Here is a 23,850-nt window from a genome sequence, read left to right on the forward strand (position 1 = left end):
GCATTCCTGGAACAGCAGAGCCCTGGCGGCCCCAGATCTCTGGTGGCCTCAAAGCTCCAGCGACCCCGGCAGTCCCAGGACAGCGGAGCCCCAGCAGCCCTGGGACAGCATAGCCCCAGCAGTTGTGGAGCCCTGAGGAAGAGGAGGACCAGCGTCCCTGCGTTCCCAGCAGCTGCAGGGCAGCAGAACCGAGCTAGATTGGCCGATAGTGGAGCCCGGCAGGGTCAGCTGATGGACCTCAGGAGAGCCTTCAGTCTATCCACAGAGGCATTACAACTGACCTTCCCTGGTCCGGTAAAATCCCTTGTTCAGGACTAGTCGTGTCCCGAGGGTGCCAGACCAGGGAGGTCCAACTTGTACTTACCAATTTATAAAAATCCTGTCTCATTGGTTCCTGTTCAGCAGTGAGATTTCCTGCCTTAGAATTTTATTTTCGTGGGTATTTCACCAGCTGTGGAGCTTCCTGTCTCAATAGGCAAGGTATTGGTTCAGACAGCAAGCATGCCTTAGTTCAAAGGATTTCTGGGCACCTGGGAAATCAACAAGGGCCATACGGGTTTCACTACGTTCAGATTGACTGAACTGTTTGAAAGGATTGTATATTAGACTTGGCAGAATTTGATTTTTATTTTTTAATAACTTCAGTGGATAATATCTGTTTATTTTTATGCATTTTTCAGTTTTTATCAATTTCAGTTTTCAGGGTCATGGGAGATTATGAAGGGAGGAGTAGACATTATTTAATAACTTTAGAAGTTGAGATTCACCAAGTTTAAGCTTTATAACTATTAAAACATAAATTATCAACATCACATGCCAAAATATACAAAGTAAATATCCTTAAATCGAACTCTAAGAAGTTCTCAGACCGACTGTGTTTTTCTTTCTTTTTTTGTTTGCAAATTGAGATTATTATTGGTATAAATATTTTTCATCTGTTAGTGTTTGTACAGTGAAATAGATGTTTACCAACATTTACCAATAAAAATCTTAGCCCTTCCAAGCCTAATTATACTGGTCCCCTGGCAGGGGGAAGAATGACTAAAATAAGAAAAAATAGCACGGGAAGCTAACTTAATTAGGAGTATCCAGTTCAGCACACTGCTCTTCCAATCATAGAGCTGGAAGAGACCTGAAGAGGTCATCAGGTCCAGCCCCCTGCCCAAAGCAGGACCAGTCCCAGCTAAATCAATATACAGAAGGGCATTCCCAGCTGGGATGTAGGTAACCAAAGAGAAATTCTAGAGTCTCTGTCCCCTTCTCTGTTTCTGAAACAATCTAGCTCATTGTTACCTGAGTTTTGAATCTGTTTGCAGTCAGTGCTTCTTGTATAACAAATCTCAATTATTGCCCTTCAGTGTACTGTATTTCACAGTAGCAATGCTTAGCCCCAAACACATTTTTATTTGTATAGAAATTACACTTTTTCTGATGTATTTGTATTTGATCCTGGGGATTCATTCAGGCATTTATATTTTCTGATGGGATCCTTTTAAAATCTGCTGGCATTTTGTATGATAAAAATGGAAATACAGGCAGTCCCCGACTTACGCGGATCCGACTTATGTTGGATCCGCAGATACAAACGGGGCTGCCCCAGAGTACACGGACTGCGGGACCTCGCGGTCCTGCCGCCCGTGTACTCTGGGGCTTTCTCTGCGTCTCCCTGGTCTGCAGACCAGGAAGACGCAGAGCAAAGCCGCGGAGGGGCTCGGGCAGCCCAGGGGCGCCTGGGCTGCCCGAGCCCCCCCCTCCCCCCCCCCGCGGCTTTGCAAAGCCGCGGGGGGGCTCGGGCAGCGAGGCAGCCCAGGCGCGCCTGGACTGCTCCGCTGCCGGCTTCCCCGCGGCTTTGCAAAGCTGCGGGGGGGCTCGGGCAGCGAGGCAGCCCAGGCGCGCCTGGACTGCTCCGCTGCCAGCTTCCCTGCGGCTTTGCAAAGCCGAGGGGGGGGGCTCAGGCAGCGGGGCACCCCAGGCGCGCCTGGGCTGCTCCGCTGCCGGCTTCCCCGCGGCTTTGCAAAGCCGCGGGGGAAGCCGGCAGCAGGACAGCCCAGACGCCCCGCGGCTGTCCCGCTGCCGGCGTCCTCAGAGGCTTTGCTCCCCATCTCCCTGGTCTGCTGGTCTCCAGCAGACCAGGGAGATGGGGAGCAAAGCCGCGGAGGACCCAGGCGGCGGGACCACGGTGCGTCTCGGTCCGCCGTCCGTATCTTCCTGGTCTGCTGGGGTGGCGGGGGCGCAGCTAGTACGCCCCCCCCCCCCCCAGCAGACTAGGCTTTTCTCCGGACGCCTGTGGCAGAGCAGCTGGGGTGCTGCCGGTTGGTCCCGCAGCGCCGCTCTGGGCGCTACTGGTCCAACCCAGGAGCACCCCAGCTGCTCTGGTCCTGATCAGCCGCTGCTGGTCAGTTTCAGCAGCGGCTGAATCGGGACGCCTGGGGCAGAGCAGCTGGGGTGCTGCTGGGTTGGTCCAGTAGTGCCGAGGAGCGGCGCTACTGGAGCAACCCAGCAGCACCCCAGCTGCTCTGCCCCAGGCGTCCTGATTTAGCCGCTGCTGAAACTGACCAGCACTGACTACAGGAAGCCAGAGGCAGAGTTGCTCTGCCCCGGGCTTCCTGGAATCAGCTGCTGATCAGTTTCAGCAGCGGCTGATTTGGGGACGCTTGGGGTTCTTAAGTTGATTCTGTATGTAAGTCAGAACTGGCGGTCAGTTTCAACAGCGGCTGAATCTGGACGCCAGTTCCGACTTACATACAGATTCAACTTAAGAACAAACCTACAGTCCCTATCTTGTACGTAACCTGGGGACTGCCTGTAAAAGAACCAGAATTTGTTGCTGCATTTCCCTGCTTACAGCAAAAAACAAATGTCCATTCATGTTAAACGCGTTCTGGTAGAGTCGTGTGCACACCCCTACAAAGTGTTGTAGAAAGTATATGAAGCATTATGGTTATCAACTACATTTTTTTTCTTTTTTTATTGGAACTGCCCTAAATAAATTGAATGCTTTATGAGAAGCAAGGACATATCAGGCCAGCTACTTCACACAGCAGAACTTGGATAGAGCACTGTGACAGGTTGATAATTGACCTGCTACAATAATTGATCCATACCTTTACCATTCAGAGAGGAAGTGTGTGAGGGGCAGTTATTGAGAAATGCCATTCTGATCAATGCATTTAAAGGTCAGGCTACATCTGGAAGTTGGGTGTTTTTTTCCTGCCTGTAATGAGGCTTGGTTGTTTTTTTTAATCATACCTCACTTTGCATCCCTGTAGTCCTTCACCTTGTGTGAAGTGATGCTGAATGTTAGACATGAAGAGTGTTATAGAACTGTTCTATTACAGTACTGTCCCGAACAAAACCCCAGCAAAGCATTTCTGCAGTATCAGTAGGCAAAAAACAAACTGATACTATCATGAAGATTGGCTGATGGTGCAGAAAATGTTGAGATAAAAAGATGCAAGATGCGTGGGCAGGAAGGAACTGTCCTAACTATTTTATATGATGGAGGGAATACCTAGCAATGGGCATATGATAGAGCTGTGATTCGAATAGAACATAATAATGTACATATACTGTATGTGTACATACCTGCACATGTGCATATCTGTGTATTTATAAACAGAATATATACAAAAAACTACATTGGAAAGTGTAGTCAAGTCAAGCATGTAAAAGGAAACAAAATTAAGGTTGGAAAATTGAGAGGAAACAGCACCAAGCCACACATTGAGTCATTAGCAGAACTATGACTAGAACTCATGCCTCCCCCCCTAATTAATTTCCCACGTTGTACTGCTCATGTCCACGCCACTTTCCAGTTTAAGTCTTTGTAAAACTCTTACAAGGTGGTGATAATGGACAAAGTGCTAGACGGTCTTGTTCCCATTTCAGCTATTCATGCAGTGAGTGATTCTGAAGGAGTGACTTACCGCTTGGTGCCTCATTACACAAAGGCCTTGTGTGTAATGGGGTGAAGAATGCTTTGTAAAGAGCTTTGCGACCTCTGGATGAAGAGTGCTATGTAAATGCTAAGTATCGTTAAAGAATATAAATGCTCAGTGTTACTAAATTCTAGCCTCCTCTGAGTGCAATAACATAATGCACAATTATATTTATTTTAACTTGTTTTGGAAGGCCTTTTCTAATGCAGCTGCTAGATAAAACCAGCACTACAGACCAAATATCTTGCTACAGAGGTGCCTGAAAAAAATGACTAATGTTAAATTGTGCAATCTTCCTTTCTCACAGCGTCCCATAATCTCCATTTGCTGGGGCCACAGGGACTCGCGCCTGCTCATGGCTTCTGGCCCTGCACTCTATGTTGTTAGAGTAGAGCACAGGGTCTCCAGCCTGCAGCTCCTATGCCAGCAGACCATCGCTAGCTCTCTGCGGGATGACAAGGATATCAGCAAACTGACTCTGCCTCCCCGACTCTGCTCATACCTCACCACTGCCTTTATACCAACAATCAAGGTAAAAGGAATCCCAGCCTTTTCTTTTTCTTCTTTACACAGCTCTTCCCAAGAGAGAATGGGCAAAATTCTGGCCCCACTAGAATCTATGGCAAACCTTTCGTTGACTTTTCTGAGACCAGGATTTCACCCAGTGATTCTTAGCTAGAAAAAACGGAGATAAAAGGAGGGAAACTATTGAGGGATGCTTTTTCATATATTAAAATAAAAAATTAAGGCTTATTATGCTTTGGCCATGACATCTCCTTCATGGATGGCCTCTAAAGGAGAAACCTGTAGTTAACTAACTATCTGTGTTAGAAAAACTTGGAAGAACTTTATTCTGTTGGCAGTCTTGGTCCTCACTTTATTTATTGTCTTTTGATAGACATGGGTATTTTGGGTCGCATGTGAGGAAGCCTTATAGCACAGAGTTGTGAGGTAGCCTTCTCCTCTCTGTGGAGCTCTATGCACACCTGGGTATTATGCTCAGGGCTGTTCACCACAGGTGTAACTGAGAGCATGAGTGAAAATAAGGGGCAAGTGGCCCTGCAAATAGAACTTGGTAAGCAATTCTGTCCATCATATCCAAGAAGGGGTAATATTTAGCTCATTTTCGCTTAGCTGTTTTGGCTCAGTGAGGCTAGCAGGAATGAATGATAGTAAAAACTTGTCTTTGTCATTAGTTTCAACTGATGTGGTTCTGGATTTACAGAGGAAATGGGTTTGCTATGGAAGAAATTACAATTTTTTTTAAACAGTCACTTTCCAGAGTGTAGTCCACTCCTTTTTTAGGGCTTTCCTGGCCCCTGACTGGCTTCTTCCTCCGCTGTCACTCTAGCCTGGAGGACTTCTAGCTGCAGGGTGTGGCAGGACCACAAGACTTCTAGCACGGGGCCTCTAGGTGGCCTGTTTCATCCCCATCACAGATGGATTCCCCCAAATTCCATGCAAAGGATTTATTTATCCCACTCTAAAAAATTCCATATTTTGTGGACTGCTGAAATTATATTGCTGAGGTCACTTGCACCTGCTAGACCATATATTAGGATTAGGAATGATGTCTTATAGTGACAGATTCAAAGAGCTCAATAAAGAAAAGGTCAAGAGGTGCCTTGCATACAGTCTATAAATTCAACGTAGAGAACAAATATTTAATAATTCTCTCAAAATAGCAGAAAAAGGTAACATATAACTTCCAAAGGATCTCACAAAACTGTCAGTGGGCAACAAAATGTCAAATGAAATTCAATGGTGATAAATGCAAAGTAATGCATATTGGAAAATGTAATTCCAACTATACATATAAAATGATGGGATCTAAATTAGCTGTTACCACTCAAGAGAGACACCCTGGAGTCATTGTGGATAGTTTTCTGAAAACATCTACTCAATGTGCAGTGGCAGTCAAAAAAGCAAACAATGTTGGGAATCATTAGGAAAGAGTTACATAATAACTATTTTAGTGCCTCTATAAATCCATGGTACACGTGCATCTTCAATACTGTGTGCAGATCTGGTCACCTCACCTAAAAAAAAAAGAGTTATTGGAATTGGAAAAGGTTCAGAAAAGGGCAACAAAAATTATTAGAACTAGATACATTTGTGGAGGATCAATCCATCAGTGGCTATTAGTAAGGACTGAGCAGGAATGGTGTCCCGAGTCTCTGTTTGTTGGGATTGGGAATGGGTGATGGGATGGATCACTTGATGATTACTTATTCTATTCATTCCCTCTGGGGCATCTGGCATTGCCCACTATCAAAAGACAGGATACTGGGCTAGATGGACCTTTGGTCTTACCCAGTTCTTATGTTCTCACATTTCAGTGGCTGGAAGTAGGCAACTTCAGACTGGAAATAGGAATATTTTTTTTTAATCATGAGTAATTAACCATTGGTACAATTGACCAAGGGTTGTGATGGATTCTCCATCATTGTCCATTTTTAAATCAAGACTGAATGTTTCTTTAAAAGATCTTCTTTAGGAATTATTTTGAGGAAGTTTTATGGATTGTTACACAGAAGTCAGACTAGATGATTACATGGTTTATGAATCTTTCCTCTTTTGTGTAGGATGACTACACATCAAAGTTATTTCGGGATGCCAGAGATATCCCGAAGTAGCTATCCTGTGTCTTCATAAGCCACCATTATTTTGAAATATTTTTCGAAATAACGGGCGAGCTATTTCGGCATCCCAGTTACCCTCATTCCATGAGGTTTAAGGGATGTCTCGAAATAGCACTTTATTTCGAAGTTTGGTGCTGTATAGACAGCACCAAATTTCAAAATAGCCTATTTCAAAATAAACTTGAAATAAGCTACGCAATTTGCTTATTTCGAGTTTAGAGTGCAGTGTAGACATAGCCTTAGTCTCCAGTCCTGCAAATAAGCATGAGAGTAGTCCCAAAATGGACTAAAAACGTATTTGTGTCACTAAAGTAAGCATTAAGAGGCCCTCATGCGCAGGATTACTGACATGTACCAGTCTTTGCACAATTCAGGCTTTAGGTAGTATACTTTTATGTGTTCAGATGCATCTGATCTCTGTTTTGGTCCTGTTTCATTATACTGGGTCAAATTTATCTTTTGTTTATACCAAAATAATGATCTAAAGTAACTACATTATAGACCGTGGAGTTAGTCTAGCAGTGTTTTAAATTAAAACAAACCATGTCTATAATGCAGTGTTGTTATGAAAAACAGTTTTTGGGTATTGTTAATTAAGTAATTTGTGTGCACAGAAATCCCAGAAATGTCCTAGGACAGGGTTTTATTATAACTAGTACCTTTTCAGAAAACGTACTATACCTGTAATTCTTAACTCTCAGAAAATATGCAGTATATAATAAACTCACCTGATATCTTCCTTTCTCTCAGAATTAAGGATACTTTTGTCTTTTGTCCTGTTAAGTTGTTGTTGTTGTTGTTTTTTAAGCAAACGGAAGAGTGGTGATTCTATATTATTAGCAGTCTTTATTTTAGAGTAATGTCTAGGAACCCCATTGTGCAAGGCACTGTACAAATACAGAGAGAGTCTCTGCTCCAAAGAGACTAAATAGACAAGCCAGACAAAAGAAGAATAATTAGCCCATTTTACAAATAGAAAACTGATCTGCAGAAAGATTAAGGTTCATTTCAACAGAGTTCTTGTGCAAACAGCCCTAAATCACTTGCCTAAGATTACATAAGTAGTCTTAGAAGAGCTGGGAATTGAACTCAGATTTTCAGGATCCCAGTCCAGTGCCTCCTTAATCACAAGACAATCTTTCCTCTTAAACCATAGCTAAATTTTATATTCTGTGTACAATTACTAATCAAACTAGCAGGCAAATGCTCCTTGTGGTGGGTGACACAATTGCCCAGACATTAATTTATGGTAATTCTGAGCTATCACTGGCCAAATTCACTAAGTAAGTATGGTATTCTATAACTGCTTAACTCCCACGAATAAGAATGGCTTGCATTTCTCTTTCTTCCCTTCAATTTAGCCTCCTATCCCAGACCCCAACAATATGAGAGATTTTGTCAGCTACCCAACGGCTGGCAATGAAAGGCTTCACTGCACGATGAAGCGGACAGAAGATGATCCAGAAGTTGGAGGTCCATGCTATACACTCTACTTGGAATACCTAGGGGGACTGGTGCCTATCCTAAAAGGGCGCCGAATCAGCAAATTGCGGCCAGAATTTGTCATAATGGATCCTAAAACTGATGGAAAAGCAGGTATAATTTTTATAAGTGGATTATTCATATGTGTAAAAATGCTTATTGAGAAAAGGTCTAGCCTGCAAGTCACAGACATTGAAGTCCTCTTTGTCCACATAACAAGTATAGCATGAAGCAAATGAAATGCTGTTTTTCTATCATGTGAAAATGTCTTCACTGTGAAGTAGAATCAAGCCATCAAACTCATTTCATGTTGGCTTTTGAGTTATAAAATGTAACTTCTTGTAGACTGGTAGGTGAGGAATGGGTCACTAACAATAAATATTTTTCGGTCACTGTCTGTGTGTCACCTGATACAACTGAACACTATTCCCTTGAATTCAAGTGTTCAGAAATGTTGAGTTTATACTCGGCAGCAAACACTCTCTGCTAGAATTTTTCTTAGCTACTGGTCCCCCCCCCCCCCCCCCCCCCCCCCCCCCCCCCCCCCCCCCCCCCCCCCCCCGATGACAGACAGTTGTAATTGAGATCAGGTTTCTGAAATAGTTCTTAAATTTTCTGGGACCTCTCTTGGTAGATGAAATCTATGGAAACAGCTTGATTTCCACTGTGATTGACAGCTGCAATTGCTCAGACTCCAGTGATATCGAACTGAGCGATGACTGGGCTGCAAAGAAATCTCCTAAAATCACTCGAGCTAGCAAATCACCCAAACTCCCCAGGTAATCATTTCTTGGGCACTTTTTTCCTTTTCTCTGGGTCTGGGTATTACTGTTGTTGTTTTGATTATTATTATATTAGCATGACACCACCTGCAATTAAAGCAAAAGGGGATGTTCTCATGCCTTTTATAGGAAATAATTTGCCAATGGCATTACAGCTTTTCAGGAGCTATTTTTTTTTCTCTAAGGAAGAACACTTCAGACATTAACAAACTCTTAAAATTTCCCTCTGTGGTTAGCTGCAACTATGTTAGGCAAATTCCACCGCCTCATTCTGCCTCTGACTAATAGCTAGTTAGACCAGAAAAAATAGTCTACTCTAAGGCATACCCTGTTTCCAAGATAGCAAAAGAAATAGTCTGTAGCTTCCTTAGTTCATTCTTTAGCCTGTCTTATTTGTTCCCCAATACACACACAGATGTATACTCAATATTTATGTGGAAACTACCAGGGAAGAGGAGGGGACAATCTGTATCTGCTTAATAGAAAGTATTTTGGATCTGTAATGAAAGTGCTAAATGTAGAAAGTCTATTGAATTGTCCCAGTCATTGGAAGAAAAAATGTGTTTCATCATGTGCTTTAAGCAGCTGCCAGTTGTTAATTCATTCAGCAATAATGTCTGTACAGGTTTAGCAAGATGGGCAGAAGAAAAGTAAAGAAAATTCAACATTATTATTGTTGTTAGTGTTAATATTATTAGTGTTGGAGTAACACCTTTGGGCCCCAGTCAGTCGTTAATCAGAGCCCTGATATAATAGGTGCTCTACAAACATTGCCCCCACTAGCCAGAAGGAAGGGGCATTCTACTCAAAGAAAATACTTCTTTTCCAGCTCTATGGTATGTAGTACCTTAAGCGCATGCACATACACTCAACATAATTTCGTATCTTTCTTTTGTATTTTCATTTAATCATTAAACAGAGCCTGGCCATGCAAACCTGGGCCCTGATTCTGCAGTGCTATGTGCACTGGGCAGAATCCTAATTATGCCCAGAGCCTTGCTGATGTCAGTAATACTACCTGCATATCCAGGGTCTACCTGCATGCATTGTACTACATTTGTTATAGTTTTTTCCACAGTGGCCCCGACTACTCCGTCAGACTTACTCTGAAGTCTCATTTACAAAGTTTGCTCAAGTGGGGGAGGCATTAGTAATTTTTTTATGCTCAGTGGAGCACTGACCAAGTATGGGAAACCTTAGTTTGCACTAGTGGTACAGGTGTTCAGTAATCAAAGTATACTCTTTACGGTCTTGTGGATACTGTCTAAAGTCGGTGCAGTCTAATGACATATTCTTATGCCTTTGTGTGGAGATTGTTGCATCATCTTAACCTCCCTTTTTCATCAATATATATAAACATGTTAAGTAAGTCCATCTGTGTGTGTCTGATGACTCTAATTATTGTTTACATGAAGAATTAATATAGATGCCCGCAAATCTCCAAAGTTATCACGAGCTGCTCAGGAGATATCAAGATCTCCAAGGCTACCAATAAGAAAACCTTCTATTGGTTCACCAAGCCTAACTCGACGAGAGTTTCCATTGGAAGATATCACTCAGGTATTGCATGACTGCATAATTACTGGTCCTGTAGCCACCATGTCTTCTCTTTCCAGGGACAACAGTTTATAATATATAGCCAGTGGAGACCATTGAAAATCTGTCATTTAGTGGAGTTACAACATAATGGTATCTGAGATTCTTGTTGTTGTATCTGTAGACATTGGTGGAATCTCAGATGGCATTTTGTGGTAATAGCTGGTAAATGATGAGAGTGCTCCCTCCATTGATCTCATTGGGGCTGGGATTTCACCCTGACTTTTTAAAAAGTAACCACTGAGCTTGAGAATCCTTTTAAATTCTAGTTGGTGTGTATTAGGCTGTCTGATGTAGAATTAGCTTCTACAGCCTTATTCAGTGGCTAGTTATTGGTATCATAATACCATAGTCGTCACCAGATTTGTTATCAGTTTACAGATACAAAGGAGTTTAGTGGGTTGGGGAACAGAATCATCCAGTTCCCCACAACTGGTTCTGTCAGATGATGGTGGGAACACCATCTTGGGGAAGAGTAGCATTTGTGCTGTTTGTGCAGTGCACAGTTCATGAGTAAATAAAACACTTCATGCCCCAGGACTGCCTATCTCACCCATTTCATTAACACTAGCTTGATCTTTTTGTTTCTCTTTATATACTTCTGTATTTAAAATACACAAATGGTAACACCTACTTGTGAAATGTTCTAGATCACTTAAATAGCATCAATAATCCAGAAGGGCAGTGGGCATGACACACGTCTATTTAAATGGTGATATAATAAGGATCTACATATAAAGATATGATGGCACAGTGCTTTCTGGTCTCTGGAAAAATATGCTGTATAAATGCTTGTTAATAATTCCTTTCTGTTGTACTGTTTTTCATTAAGTGTTCCTTAAGCATACAATCCAATGAGAAAATTATATGCTATATTATGTTTGTTTACTACAAAGATATAGAAATGATACATTATACTGTTGTGTGGCAAGTATCAAACCTTTGCTAGTCTAACTGACCTGCTGCACTGCTCTCCAGTTTTCTGTACTGCCAGCTCTTCTATCAAGTTGTTTGGTTGCCATGTATCTGGTGCATGCAAGCTACTGTGATCACAGCCAAATAGCAAAATGAGACGGTAGCGAAATACAGCCCTAAATGAAGGAGTGTCCTTAATGGATTGTTAGAGATATTAGGCAAAAAAGAGAACAAGATGAAATTGTCTTATATTTGAAATAGCTTTCGTGCAGGCCAATTCCACAAGCCAAATACACAGGGAAGCATTAGAACTTAACTTCATTTACAGGTTTGGGACCCACCACAAAGGTATGAATAAAGACATTACCTGGCTAGCACACTACCTTCCACATCCTAATAACTTAAAAAAACAAACAATGGGTATTTAAGAACAATATGCTCCTTCTCTATCAGCTTCATGTAACATGAACACTCTAATTCACTATTTTCTGCCCTTCCTTCCCTCCCTCCCAATCCCCTATTTAGTTTGGAACTGGACTTTTAATACTCCATTCGTCTGAAGAGGTGGGTTGTACCCACAAAAGTTCACGATACCATCCACATGTTTTGTTAATCTTTAAGGCGCTGCTAAACTATTTGTTGTTTGTTACGTGGTTTCAGTTACAGACTAACTCGACTACCCCTCTGAAACTTTTGAACATTTCTGTAAGGATTAGGGATATAAGAGACTAGTTGACTATCTAATAAGCATCAGCCCAGCATTATCTCCTCAGAGGGCAGGGGAGATAGAGGCACATCGGGAAACGGGGCGAGCAAGGACTGAAGCAGTTGCTGCTCGCACCACTTTGATTGCAATTCTGCTTTTGAAATGTACAGGAGCCCCAGTGGGGCTCCTGTACATTTCAAAAGCAGAAGCCCCTCAGGGAGCAGGGGACTAACTGGGTACTCTTGTACATTTCAAAGGGGCTTCCTCTTGTACAGTTCAAAGGCAGAGGTGCCTTTATAAACTAATCAAATAGTTGATGGAAATCCCATTGGCTATTTGATTAGTTAATTAATCTAAATTTAACATCCCTACTAAGGCTCACAAGAGGACAGTAAAATCTGTGAGTCACATGCAGATATTTCTTCATTACTAATTTTTACAATGCCATGCTATATTTTTTTAATACAAATATTTACTTTTGCAAACTTTGTAGTAGCCAAATAAACTTTAAACCTTTTTTTTTTCTTTGCAGCACAACTACCTTGCTCAGGTTACATCTAATATCTGGGGAACCAAATTTAAAATTGTAGGTTTGGCTGCTTTCCTACCAACTAATCTTGGTGCAGGTAAAACTGAGCCTTCTTGATTTTTCCAACTTTGAGCTCTTGCTAACATATAACAAACATACTCTCTATATGATTTTCTTGAAAGTGATGAAGAGACTACGTCAGCAGTGCTGTTAATCTCCATGATGGCCGCGAATTCAGTTTCAGGAAAATTTCAGTGTAATTGCTTTTAGAATCTCTAAATCTAATAAAAGATCAGTTAAAAAAAAAAGTTGAGTCTTAAATACAATGAAAACATCCAGGATTGAAAGAATAATCTTTCCAGTTAGAAACTTCAGATATCAGGGTGCTTTGAAGTTATTGTAGGATAAATGCTATACATTTTAAAAAATGTATTATAATTTGGTTGTTGAAACAACTGTTATACATATTAAAATAACTTTTACCAGATCTTATCTTATACCGACTTGTCCAGGCTTTTAATGGGGAAAGTCATTTACTTTCACTGTCACTCAGCTCCATTGCAGCAAAGTGGTCACCTTCACTGAAAGCAGCTCTATACATTAGGGCCCTGTTCTCCCACCTTATGTGGAGTAGGTCTTTTCTGTAAGTGTGCTCCCTCTGATGTCAGTTGTAGGGTGTACAAAGTAAGGTCCCATTCAGCATGGTTAAGGATGGCAGAATCAGGGTGTTGGGGAAGATACTGAAATAGTTATAGGAATTTCTAAAAGCTCATTTGAAATTTAAATTATGTATTCTTATCGAGTAGAGATGGCATTAGGCAACAATGCTCTGAACGGGATCCAGATCAAAACTTCCTTAGAGTTCATTGGCAGCTAGGTTTGGCCCCATCTTTGTTACTTATGAAAGATTTAAACAGAGTAGCTTTTCAAGGGATCCCACTAATCTCTGGAGTTTTCATTGAATCTCTTGTTGAAAGCCTGCACAATATATTTAACTCTAAAATGAATATTATTGCCATTAGCTTTCAAATGTATTTGAAGAAGTATCTTTATTTAAAGCCCTGCTACTCTGAACTGAAGCCTTAAAGTAATGATTGCTATTTAATGCAGGGTTTGAATCTCCCGCTGGCACAAGAGAGGTGCAAATTGCACCACCCTGTACTAGCAGGGGAAATGTCCCCCCACTCCAAGGGGATTAACCTCCTTGGGAGGGCAAGCTGTGTTTGGGAATTATGCCAGAGAACAACAACTTTATACTGCAGCCAGTGCTTCATCTCTAGTCATGGAAGAATTGATGAAATTACCACAAAACAAAACAAAAATCCTAATTCAACTAGGACTCAGTCCTGCACCCTCTGAGGGTGTGTCTAGACTACATGCCTCCTTCGACGGAGGCATGTAGATTAGCCACATCGGAAGAGGGAAATGAAGCCGCGATTAAAATAATCGCGGCTTCATTTAAATTTAAATGGCTGCCCCGATCTGCCGATCAGCTGTTTGTCGGCAGATCGGGGGAGTCTGGACGCGATGCCCCGACAAAGAAGCCTTTCTTCATCGACACAGGTAAGCCTCGTGAAACCAGGTTTACCTGTGTCGATGAAGAAAGGCTTCTTTGTCGGGGCATCGCGTCCAGACTCCCCCGATCTGCCGACAAACAGCTGATCGGCAGATCGGGGCAGCCATTTAAATTTAAATGAAGCCGCGATTATTTTAATCGCGGCTTCATTTCCCTCTTCCGATCTCGCTAATCTACATGCCTCCGTCGAAGGAGGCATGTAGTCTAGACACACCCTGAGTGTTGCCATTGATGTCAAAGGATGTAGGACCAGATTCCTAGATATTAATGCCATGCCTGACACTGGGCTATGTTAATGAAAAGCCTCAAGCTTCCTCAGTTCTTTTGCTTGGGATAGGAACAGAGTTTGTCTGTCAAGCAAGGATCCCTCCTACTGACTAAGGAGCCATGTTGTATAACCCTGTGGGTTGTTCTCTCTCTCTTTATTGTTACTGTTATTATTTTATTATTATTTGTTTATAAACAACACCCCACCCCAATCTGCTTACATAACAATATTTTACAAGCCCAATACAGGTTGGATCCCTCTGGTCCTGCACCCTCAGGATCTGACCAGGGCTGAACCATAGAATTTGCCAGACCACTGAAGGGCAATATTGTTTAGCAGCATTACCAACTCTTCCATTGCCTACTGGGCTCTTAGAAGACATTTAGGGTTACATTGGAGCTAAATAACAGCACAGAACACTGAGAGCCATGACTGCTGGCTGCAGACAAACTTGGCTACACCTATGATAAGTGGACATCTGGCTAACTAAAATCATGCCGGATCACGGATGTTGCCAGATCAGAGAGTGCTGGACTAAAGAGATTCAACCTGTATTTGCAAGGATTGACCTTCACATTTTTACATAGTGAGATTTAGGAGGAAAACTGGACCAAAACAACCCTTTAGGAAGTGATGATTACAACCCTTTTCCTTCTCTCCTCGATCCAGGAGAGAATGTTAAATGTTAACTGGCTCCATTGGCCTGCTGTACTGAGATGTAGAAATTCAATGTTTTTATTGATCTAAACTCCTATAGAGTGGGTAACTAAAGTGATCCTTTTTCTAGTTAAGGACAGTTAACTTTAAAAAAATATATATCCCAGAAAGCTTCCATGTAGCAAGGAACCACCCCTGAAGTCCTGCTACTGTAATGTATTTCACAGTTGTTTGGTTAAACACAAGAATATATATTTGTTAACCAAACTGCATAAAATCAACTCTCTGCTTTGAATTGATTTCTTTTGGTTCTCTGTGCTGTTGAACTCCGCAGCTTCTCTTAGTTTCTCTAACAAGTATTTTTCCTCTCTTTTCTCCCCAACAAGTGATTTATAAAACCAGTTTGCTGCACCTCCAGCCCAGGCAGATGACTATTTATCTCCCTGAAGTGCGTAAGATTTCTATGGACTACATTAACCTGCCTGTCTTCAACCCTAACGTTTTCAGTGAAGATGAAGATGATTTACCAGGTGAGGTTGAACTCAGTGTCTGCACCATTCCGTAGGCATGGCTAGTTTGAGGGCAGCTTCTTTCACTCCCTCACTCTTCTCCAGTAAACAAGTAGAACAAATCCCCATTCAGTGAGTTTCCTATAGAATATAATAGGATTGAAACTAAAGAGGTTCTATAGACATTGCTTTTAAAAGCCTATTCAGTTTATTAGAGAATTACATCCTTATGAAAGATTTCCACTGCTTAGTTGAATGTTAAGCAAAAAGTTAAACATCCTCTATTAAATTCTACAGACATTCTTCATAGAGGAAGCCCTTTATATATGTCTTTGGAGAGCTAATATTGTGCTCAGACCAGTGTTCTCTGTAAGCTTTGCGATTACTGTATATGGCCACTCAAGAGAGATTCAAATGCTACCCATCTGATTAGCAAAGCGCCCACAGCTAATTTTTGTTTCTACTGGTGGTGCGTATTCTTCCATGCCTTAGGGCCCATACAAGTTTATTCTGTTCATGAATGGAAAAAATCCACACCTGGATGGAAAAGAGAGAACATTGGGTCAGACCCATTCCTGTGATGTGACAGGGCAGCAAACACTCTGCCCAATTGGGAAATGTGATCTGCTCATTCAGCTTTGTATTTATGATAACAAGGATGGCGGGAATATTCACGTAGCTTCTTTTTAATGTTATAATCCAGGAGGATATTGATATGGATCATCCTGTCCAGATGTGAGTCATAATGGGAGAATTGCAAATTCAGACATGGCAAATGAAAGCAGGCGGAGGCACCAGGATAGTGATGGGCAACCTGTGACCGACAGGCTGCATGCGGTCCATTGGGGTTCTGTGTTTGGCCCACGAGATATGTTGTTTACCATTGCTCATACTCATGGTTGCCAGGTTTTGCTGCTTTCCATCTACATAGGAAAAAAACTATCAGTGTTACTAAAGTATCATGCACATAAAGGAAGAGCATGTAAGTGAGGTGCGTGCTGATTGCACACACTATTGATTGAGAGAGCCAGGCACTCCCTCTATGTCCAATTAAAGTGCTGTTGCGGTTCAGCTGGTGTACACTGTCAATTCTAGGTACGCAAACATAATTAGCAAAACTTTGCTATTCCAGAAGACCGTCTTAGTTACAACAGTCTTGCAGCCCACTCACTAGCTAGGTTGCCTATTGCTGCTCCAGGATCTCCTCCTACAAAATTAAGCCAAAGAAATAAAGAGGCTGGTGCTGCAGTACAGATTTAAGTGATTTTGTTTTCATCATTCCTATAATGTAGAGGATAATGGGGAAATTCCTGTTCCAGGGTCACGTTTCATGGGAATCCAAAGTGTGACCTTCACGGAGACTCAAGTCTCTTTAAGGAGGAAGGTGCGGAAGAAAGTTGAAAAATTATAAACCAGTAAGGGCTTGGTCCATATAACAGTGGTAAAAGTTCCTGTTGCCTTCTTGGGATTTTAGATTGGGCTCTAAACCCCTGATACACTAAAGCATGTGATAACATGTCTGACTTCAAGAATCAAAGTAATTCAAGAATGGTGCTTGAATTTGTTTTGCTGAATCACTAGACATGAATGGTATTCAGCCAAGAACACTGACAGAACTAAGGCACAAAGCTTTGGAGACATTGGGGTGGGGAGATTTAATATGTATTTGAAAACAATTGCTGTTCTTATTAGATATTTCCTAACATGGAGCCCAATCCAGCTGCCATGAACATCAGTTGAAAGACTCCCATGAATTTCCCTGGGAGCTGGACTGGATTCATAATGCTTATTCCTTTTATTTTAAAGGACCTACCTGCGTAAGCCTCATCTCAGGTTTAGGGAAACTGGGGGAGAGGTTAGTTAAGAAAAGTGCAGTGCAATATTTGGATACGTATAACCTCATCTAATCAAACTACTATAAGATCTTAAGGAACTCTTTTTAAAAGCTAGAAGGAAAATATGTTGCCCTATCTTTCCCAGCAGTCTTCCTCTTCTTATCCACTTCTCTTTTCTGTCATATTTCTCCTGAAAATTCACATCTGACCTAGGAAATAGTTTTTGTAGATTTAAAGTTTCCCACAAGAAGACCAATATGGAAAATAAATAGCTATGAGGTAATAAAGAATATCATGCAGCTTAAGCACCTAAAGCTATAGTAAACACCTGCTCTTGTGCTGGAGAGGAGTCATTAGTTAGGTGCCCAAAGGGCAAATTTAATATAACCACTAGTAGATTTAAACACTTTTGGATATCTGACAGCATGATGGCAAATGGAAAGTTTACTTGGATTAGTGTAAGTAGTTATAAATCTGTTCAAGCTAAAATGATGATGATATAATCTCATGCTTTAGGGTATAAAATTGATAACCTGTCGACATCAGGAAATATGTTGATTTCAGTGGGAACTGAATCAAATCTCATGTCCTGTTGCTACTTTCTGGTGAATGCCACCAAAATCTATCCTTTCCTCACTGTTTCTACTGCTGAACCCTCATTCACACTTGGGCTGTTTTTCTCATTGATGTTTGTAACCTTCTCTTCTTACACTTGGTTTTTCACCTATACCAGTTCCAGTATATTCAGAATGTTGCTGTGAAAGTCATCTTCCCTCTCCAGTTCTCCGACCAACTCACTCTATCCTTGAATCATTTCACTGGCTTCCTCTCTGTTACAGCATCAAAACCAATATCTGTAAATCATAGTGCCTGCAGTGGCATCTGTTTCATTTCTCCCATCCCACCCTGAACTCTCTATGATCCTTCCCATTTCTCTTGTGGTACTGTTGCCTTTGTCATTCCTATTATGGTGTCTTACACTCTCTTGCGATACTCTCTCTTTTTGTCCACCTCTGTCTCCTTCAAATGTCCCTTAAAAATTCACTATTTCCACGAATCATTATCCTCAGCACTAGTAACCCAGACTTCCCTTTCCTGAACTCTTGTTCACATCTTGTCTACCTTAGACGGCAAGTAGTCCGTGCAAAGACTGCGCCTTCCCGTCTTTTGGGAAATTGCCACATAAATAGAAGGTGCTGTGCAAAGTCCTAGCTCAGCAAACACTTTTAACTTTTGCGTAGTCCTATTGACTTTAATTGGGAACTGCTTCCATGCCTAAAGTTATATGCATGTTTGAATGCTCTGCTGCATTAGGCTCAAAATGATTGCCATTAGTTGTAATATTAATGATGGTGTGTTGTGGATGACTAGATACCCCGTAGCACAGGTAAAATAAACAATTTGCAGTGCATGAGAAGGGAATCTAATAATCTTCTACTTTCCGTTTTGATCATAGCAGTCTCTAAACTGCGCTTGTTTTGACTTTTATTGCAGTAACTGGAGCATCTGGAGTCCCGGAGAACAATCCGCCCTGTACTGTCAATATCCCTATTGCTCCTATTCATAGCTCAGCGCAAGCTATGTCACCGACTCAGAGCATAGGACTGGTCCAGTCCTTATTGGCCAATCAGAATGTGCAGTTGGATGTCTTGACCAATCAAACAACAGCAGTGGGGACAACGGAGCATGCAGGTGAAAGTGCCATGCAGTACCCAGTCTCAAGTAGGTACTCCAATCCAGGACAGGTGATTTTTGGAGGAGTAGAAATGGGACGCATCATCCAGGCCCCGCCTCAGTTATCCCTGCAGCCTCAGGGGGCAATGCAAATGGCAATAATGGATCACAGAGATGGAGACAGAGACCACGAACACCTTCAAAAGGCAAAAGCTTCACGGCCAGTACAGCAACTGGCAGAAGGAGACTCTGTTGTCTTCAGCACTGCACAAGAAATACAACTGAACAAAATGAACCCGCCCCCTCCTTACCCTGGAACCATACCAGCTGCTCCCACTGCACCACCACCTCCCCCACCTATCCCCCCACAGCCGCCTCTGGATCTCTGTCTGAAAAAGGGAGATTTTTCCCTGTATCCAGCTGGACATTATCAAACCCCTCTTGGCTATGAGCGAATAACGACCTTTGATAGCAGTGGGAATGTGGAAGAGGTGTGCCGTCCTCGAACGAGGATGCTGAACACTTATACCCTGCCGGGCCCCGGCAGCTCTGCCACTTTACGCATTACTGCGACGGAGAAGAAAATCCAGCAGCCCTGTTCCAGTGCTACTCTGAACAGGCTGACCGTTCCTCGTTATTCTATACCAACTGGGGATCCACCTCCCTACCCAGAAATTGCCAGCCAGCTGTCACAGGCCCGTAGCATCACACAGAGGCTGGACAGTAGTATTATCCATGCTACTCTGAGGAGGAACAGCAGAGAGGCAGCTCTGAAAATGGCTCAGTTGGTTGACAGCCAGAGAGCCACTTTGCAACTTCCACCAAAACCGAAGAGCAATGTTGTGACAGCACAGTACCAGCAGAGGGCACCGACAGCATTATACACCTGTAGCCAGTGCAGCAGCAGCAACACCAGTAGCAGTGGTGGTGGGAACATCAGTAATGCCAATGCTAGTAACAGCACTTACAGTATTAGTGGTATGAGGCCTGACATAGCCACTGGGAGCAGCTCCCAGCATAGCTCTGTTATTGCTCACTCAGTCAGTACCTCGCCCTTGGCCTCCCAGTCCTCATACAATTTACTGAGCCCACCGGATAACTCCCGTGATCGGACAGATTATATCAACTCTGCCTTCACAGAGGATGAGGCACTCTCTCAGCACTGTCCAGTGGAAAAATCAATAAGGCACGTACCTGTAGCCATGACAGAGGCTGCTGTTGGTGTGAAGCGGCCGCCTCCGTACCAGTGGGATCCTATGGTGAGTGAGGAGATCTGGGTTCCTCAAGAAAGGACAGCTCAAAGTTCAGTGCCCAACCCTCTCAAACCTGCTCCTCTAGTTGCTCAAGCTCAGCATCTCGATATGTCTCGAGTGCCATTTGTTTCCCCCAAATCTCCAACCAGTCCCACTGCCACTTTCCAGATGAGTTATGGGGTTGGAGTACCTTATCCAGGAAGCTACAGTGCCCCTCCCCTCCAGGGAGTGCAGGCCCCCTGTTCCCCTAAGGAAGCTTTGGCCCCAACACAGTTTGCACAACAAGAGCCAACTGTAGTGCTTCAGCCAGGTTACCCATCTAATCTCTCCTATTGCCCCTTGCCACCCATGTACCCAGGAAGTAGCACTTGCTCTAGTTTACAGCTGCCACCAATAGCCTTGCACCCATGGAATTCCTACAGTGCATGCCCACCTGTACAGAATTCCCAAGGCACTTTGCCCCCCAAGCCACTTCTAGTGGTGGAGAAGCCTGTTATGTCTCCACCTGCGGTGGAGCTTCAGGGTCATGTGGGCACAGAAGTAATGGTGGAGACAGCAGACACCTTCCAGGAGGTTCTCTCCCTCACAGAAAGTCCTGTTCCTCAACGGACAGACAAGTTTGGGAAGAAGAACCGGAAGCGCCTGGACAGTCGAGCAGAGGAAGGAAATATGCAGGCTATCACAGAGGGCAAGGTCAAAAAGGAGACAAGGACTTTGACTGACTTCAATTCCCTAATATCCAGCCCTAGACTAGGAAGAGAGAAGAAGAAAGTCAAGAGCCAAAAGGATCAGCTGAAGTCAAAGAAGCTAAACAAGACGAATGAGTTTCAGGACAGTTCAGAGAGTGAGCCAGAGCTTTTTATCAGTGGGGATGAATTGATGAACCAGAGCCAAGGCAGCAAAAAGGGATGGAAAACCAAAAGGAATTTGAGGACAGCCAGTGAGCTGGATGAGTTCAAGTGCCGGAAGGCCAATGAAAAGGAGGATGGAAGGCTAGGAAGCCAGGGCTTTGTGTATGTGATGGCCAACAAGCAGCCTTTGTGGAACGAGGCGACACAAGTGTATCAGCTGGACTTTGGAGGACGGGTGACCCAGGAATCTGCAAAAAATTTCCAGATTGAGCTGGAAGGGCGACAGGTAAGAGGGCAGCAGCAATTGTGGTGTCAAACTGCCTGGGGAGAAAGATACTCTATTCTGCTCCCTTAGCTCTGAGAGGCAATGCTGCACTGTGCTTCTAACTTACATGCATCTTCTTGTGCTTCTATAAAGGGTTTCTTAGTTCTGCTGGTAATTCCTGTCATGAGCAGTTTTTAAAAATGAGGTTCAGTGTGTAAATATATAAAATGAAAGTGTGTTTGTATACTTTTCCTGTCCATTTGGGGAAAGGCCACCTTTTTAGTAACAATCTTAACTTGCAACATTAGAGATAAATCCAAGAATTTGCTCTTAATGCAAACTCCATTTGCACCTCAAATTAGAAATTGCAGCTGATAGCTAGTTTGAGAGAATTAGTGAATCTCAATACACATTCACATTCTCTTTCGCGCCCCCCCCCCCCCCCCCAAATATATAAGGAAGCAGGACTAGAGACAGGGGCAAGCAACTAGGCCTCCCTCCATACCCCAAATCACTCCAAATAAACAGTGACCCTATAGTACATGAGAAGAGGCCAGCTGATTCATTCTTCTGGAGGATTCTTCTGGAGGATTCTTCTGTGGTTCTCCCAAGGAATAAGAAGATTATGTGATACTCAGGAAAAGAAAGGCCTTTAGATATTTTAGAAAACCAAAATCAGAATGGGGTTCTTTCAGTTTGTCCAAGTGGGACATTAATACATCAAAATCAGACCCAAATGGGCTGCTAACAATCAAGTATAAAGTACTGGACTGGAACTCAGGCAAGCTGGCTTCAGTTTCTGTCTTAGGCACAGACTTGCCTGTGTAACCTTCAGTGAGTCACTTTGCCCCTCTGCATCTTAATTTCACATTTGTAAAATGGGAATAGTACTTGCCTTTCTCCCTGGCCTGTTCAAAGGATACAATATGTTAATAGATGTGAGGGGTCCAGATTGAGGGACATAGAAATCCCAAGATAGATTGTCATTATAAATCAATGGAAATATTCACAGAATCATGGAACACGAGAAGTGGGAAAGGCCTCAAAAGATCCATCAAGTCCAGTCCCTTGCCTTCACAGCAGGACCAAGCACCATCTAAATCAGTGGTCCCCAACCTTTTTAGGTTGTCGGGCGCCAGGGGGCGTGGCCGTTTGCCCGCCGGGCGCCAGGGGGCGGGGACCAGGGGCGCCCCCCCATCCACGCGCCCGAGGGCGGGGCCCCACCTACCGCGCGCCCGGGGGCGGGGTCCCCCCATAGCTGCGTGCCCGGGGGCAGGGCCCCCTCTAAGGGCCGCGCGCCCGGGGCCGGCGCTCCCTGCCACCCCCTCCCTCCCGACGAGTCCCGCGCGCCCGAGGCCGGCACTCCTCCCCCCCCCCCCGACGAGTGCCGCGCGCCCGAGGCCGGCGCTCCTGCTCCCCCCCCCTCCTGCCGAGTGCCGCGCGCCCGGGACCGGCGCTCCCCCCCCTCCTGCTGAGTGCCGCGTGCCCGGGACCGGCGCTCCCCCCCTCCTGCCGAGTGCCGCGCGCCCGGGGCCGGCGCTCCCCCCACCGCCTCCCACCGAGTGCCGTGCGCCCGGCGCTCCCCCCGCAAGCGCCCATGCGCCATGTGCCCGGGGCCAGGCCAGCCCTGAGCACCTGGCGGGCGCATTGAAATGCCCCCACGGGCGCCATGGCGCCTGCGGGCACCGTGTTGGGGACCACTGATCTAAATCATCCCAGATAGCTGTCTATCTAACCTGCTCTAAGATATCTCCAGAGATGGAAATTCCACAATCTCCCTAGGCAATTCATTGCAATGTTTAACCACCTGACAGTCAGGAAGGTTTTCCTAATGTCTAACCTAAACCTCCCTTGCTGCAATTTAAGCCCATTGCTTTTTGTCCTATCCTCAGAGGTCAAGGAGAACAATTTTTCTCCCTCCTCCTTAAAACACCCTTTTAGGTAGTTGAAAACTGCTATCATGTCCCTTCTCAGTCTTCTCTTTCTTAAACTAAACAAGCCCAGTTCTTTCAGTCTTCCCTCATAGGTCATGTTCTCTAGACCTTTAATCATTTTTGTTGCTCTTCTCTGGACCTTCTCCAATTTCTCCACATCTTTCTTGAAATGTGGTGCCCAGAACTGGATACAGTACACCAACGGAGGCCTAATCAGCGCAGAGTAGAGCGGAAGAATGACTTCTCGTGTCTTGCTCACAACACTCCTGTTGATGCATCCCAAAATCATGTTTGCTTTTCTTGCAACAGTGTCACACTGTTGACCCATATTTAGCTTTCCGAGCTAAAGGAAGGACGGAGGAGCATTGGGGGCCAGAGAAAGTGATTTAAGGACATGTTGACGGCAAACATAAACAAGTGCAGCTTCGTTGTTAACAC

The 23,850-nt window shown here is 43.8% G+C and overlaps 1 protein-coding gene across 2 annotated transcripts in view; it reads left to right on the plus strand.

The window, feature by feature from the left end:
• Positions 1-23,850, plus strand: part of TULP4 (TUB like protein 4) — a 276,958-nt gene that overhangs the window by 241,178 nt on the left and 11,930 nt on the right. For both annotated transcript variants that reach the window (XM_075924530.2, XM_075924532.2), the window contains 7 exons: positions 4,246-4,470; positions 7,942-8,176; positions 8,697-8,841; positions 10,260-10,404; positions 12,594-12,687; positions 15,478-15,621; positions 18,930-21,499. In XM_075924530.2, the coding sequence (XP_075780645.1) occupies positions 4,246-4,470; positions 7,942-8,176; positions 8,697-8,841; positions 10,260-10,404; positions 12,594-12,687; positions 15,478-15,621; positions 18,930-21,499 (3,558 nt within the window). The remainder of the gene's footprint in view (positions 1-4,245; positions 4,471-7,941; positions 8,177-8,696; positions 8,842-10,259; positions 10,405-12,593; positions 12,688-15,477; positions 15,622-18,929; positions 21,500-23,850) is intronic.

The sequence above is a fragment of the Pelodiscus sinensis genome, chromosome 3 (genome assembly GCF_052426305.1).
Source record: "Pelodiscus sinensis isolate ZL-2025 chromosome 3, ASM5242630v1, whole genome shotgun sequence".
In the NCBI taxonomy this organism is placed as follows: Eukaryota; Metazoa; Chordata; order Testudines; family Trionychidae; genus Pelodiscus; species Pelodiscus sinensis.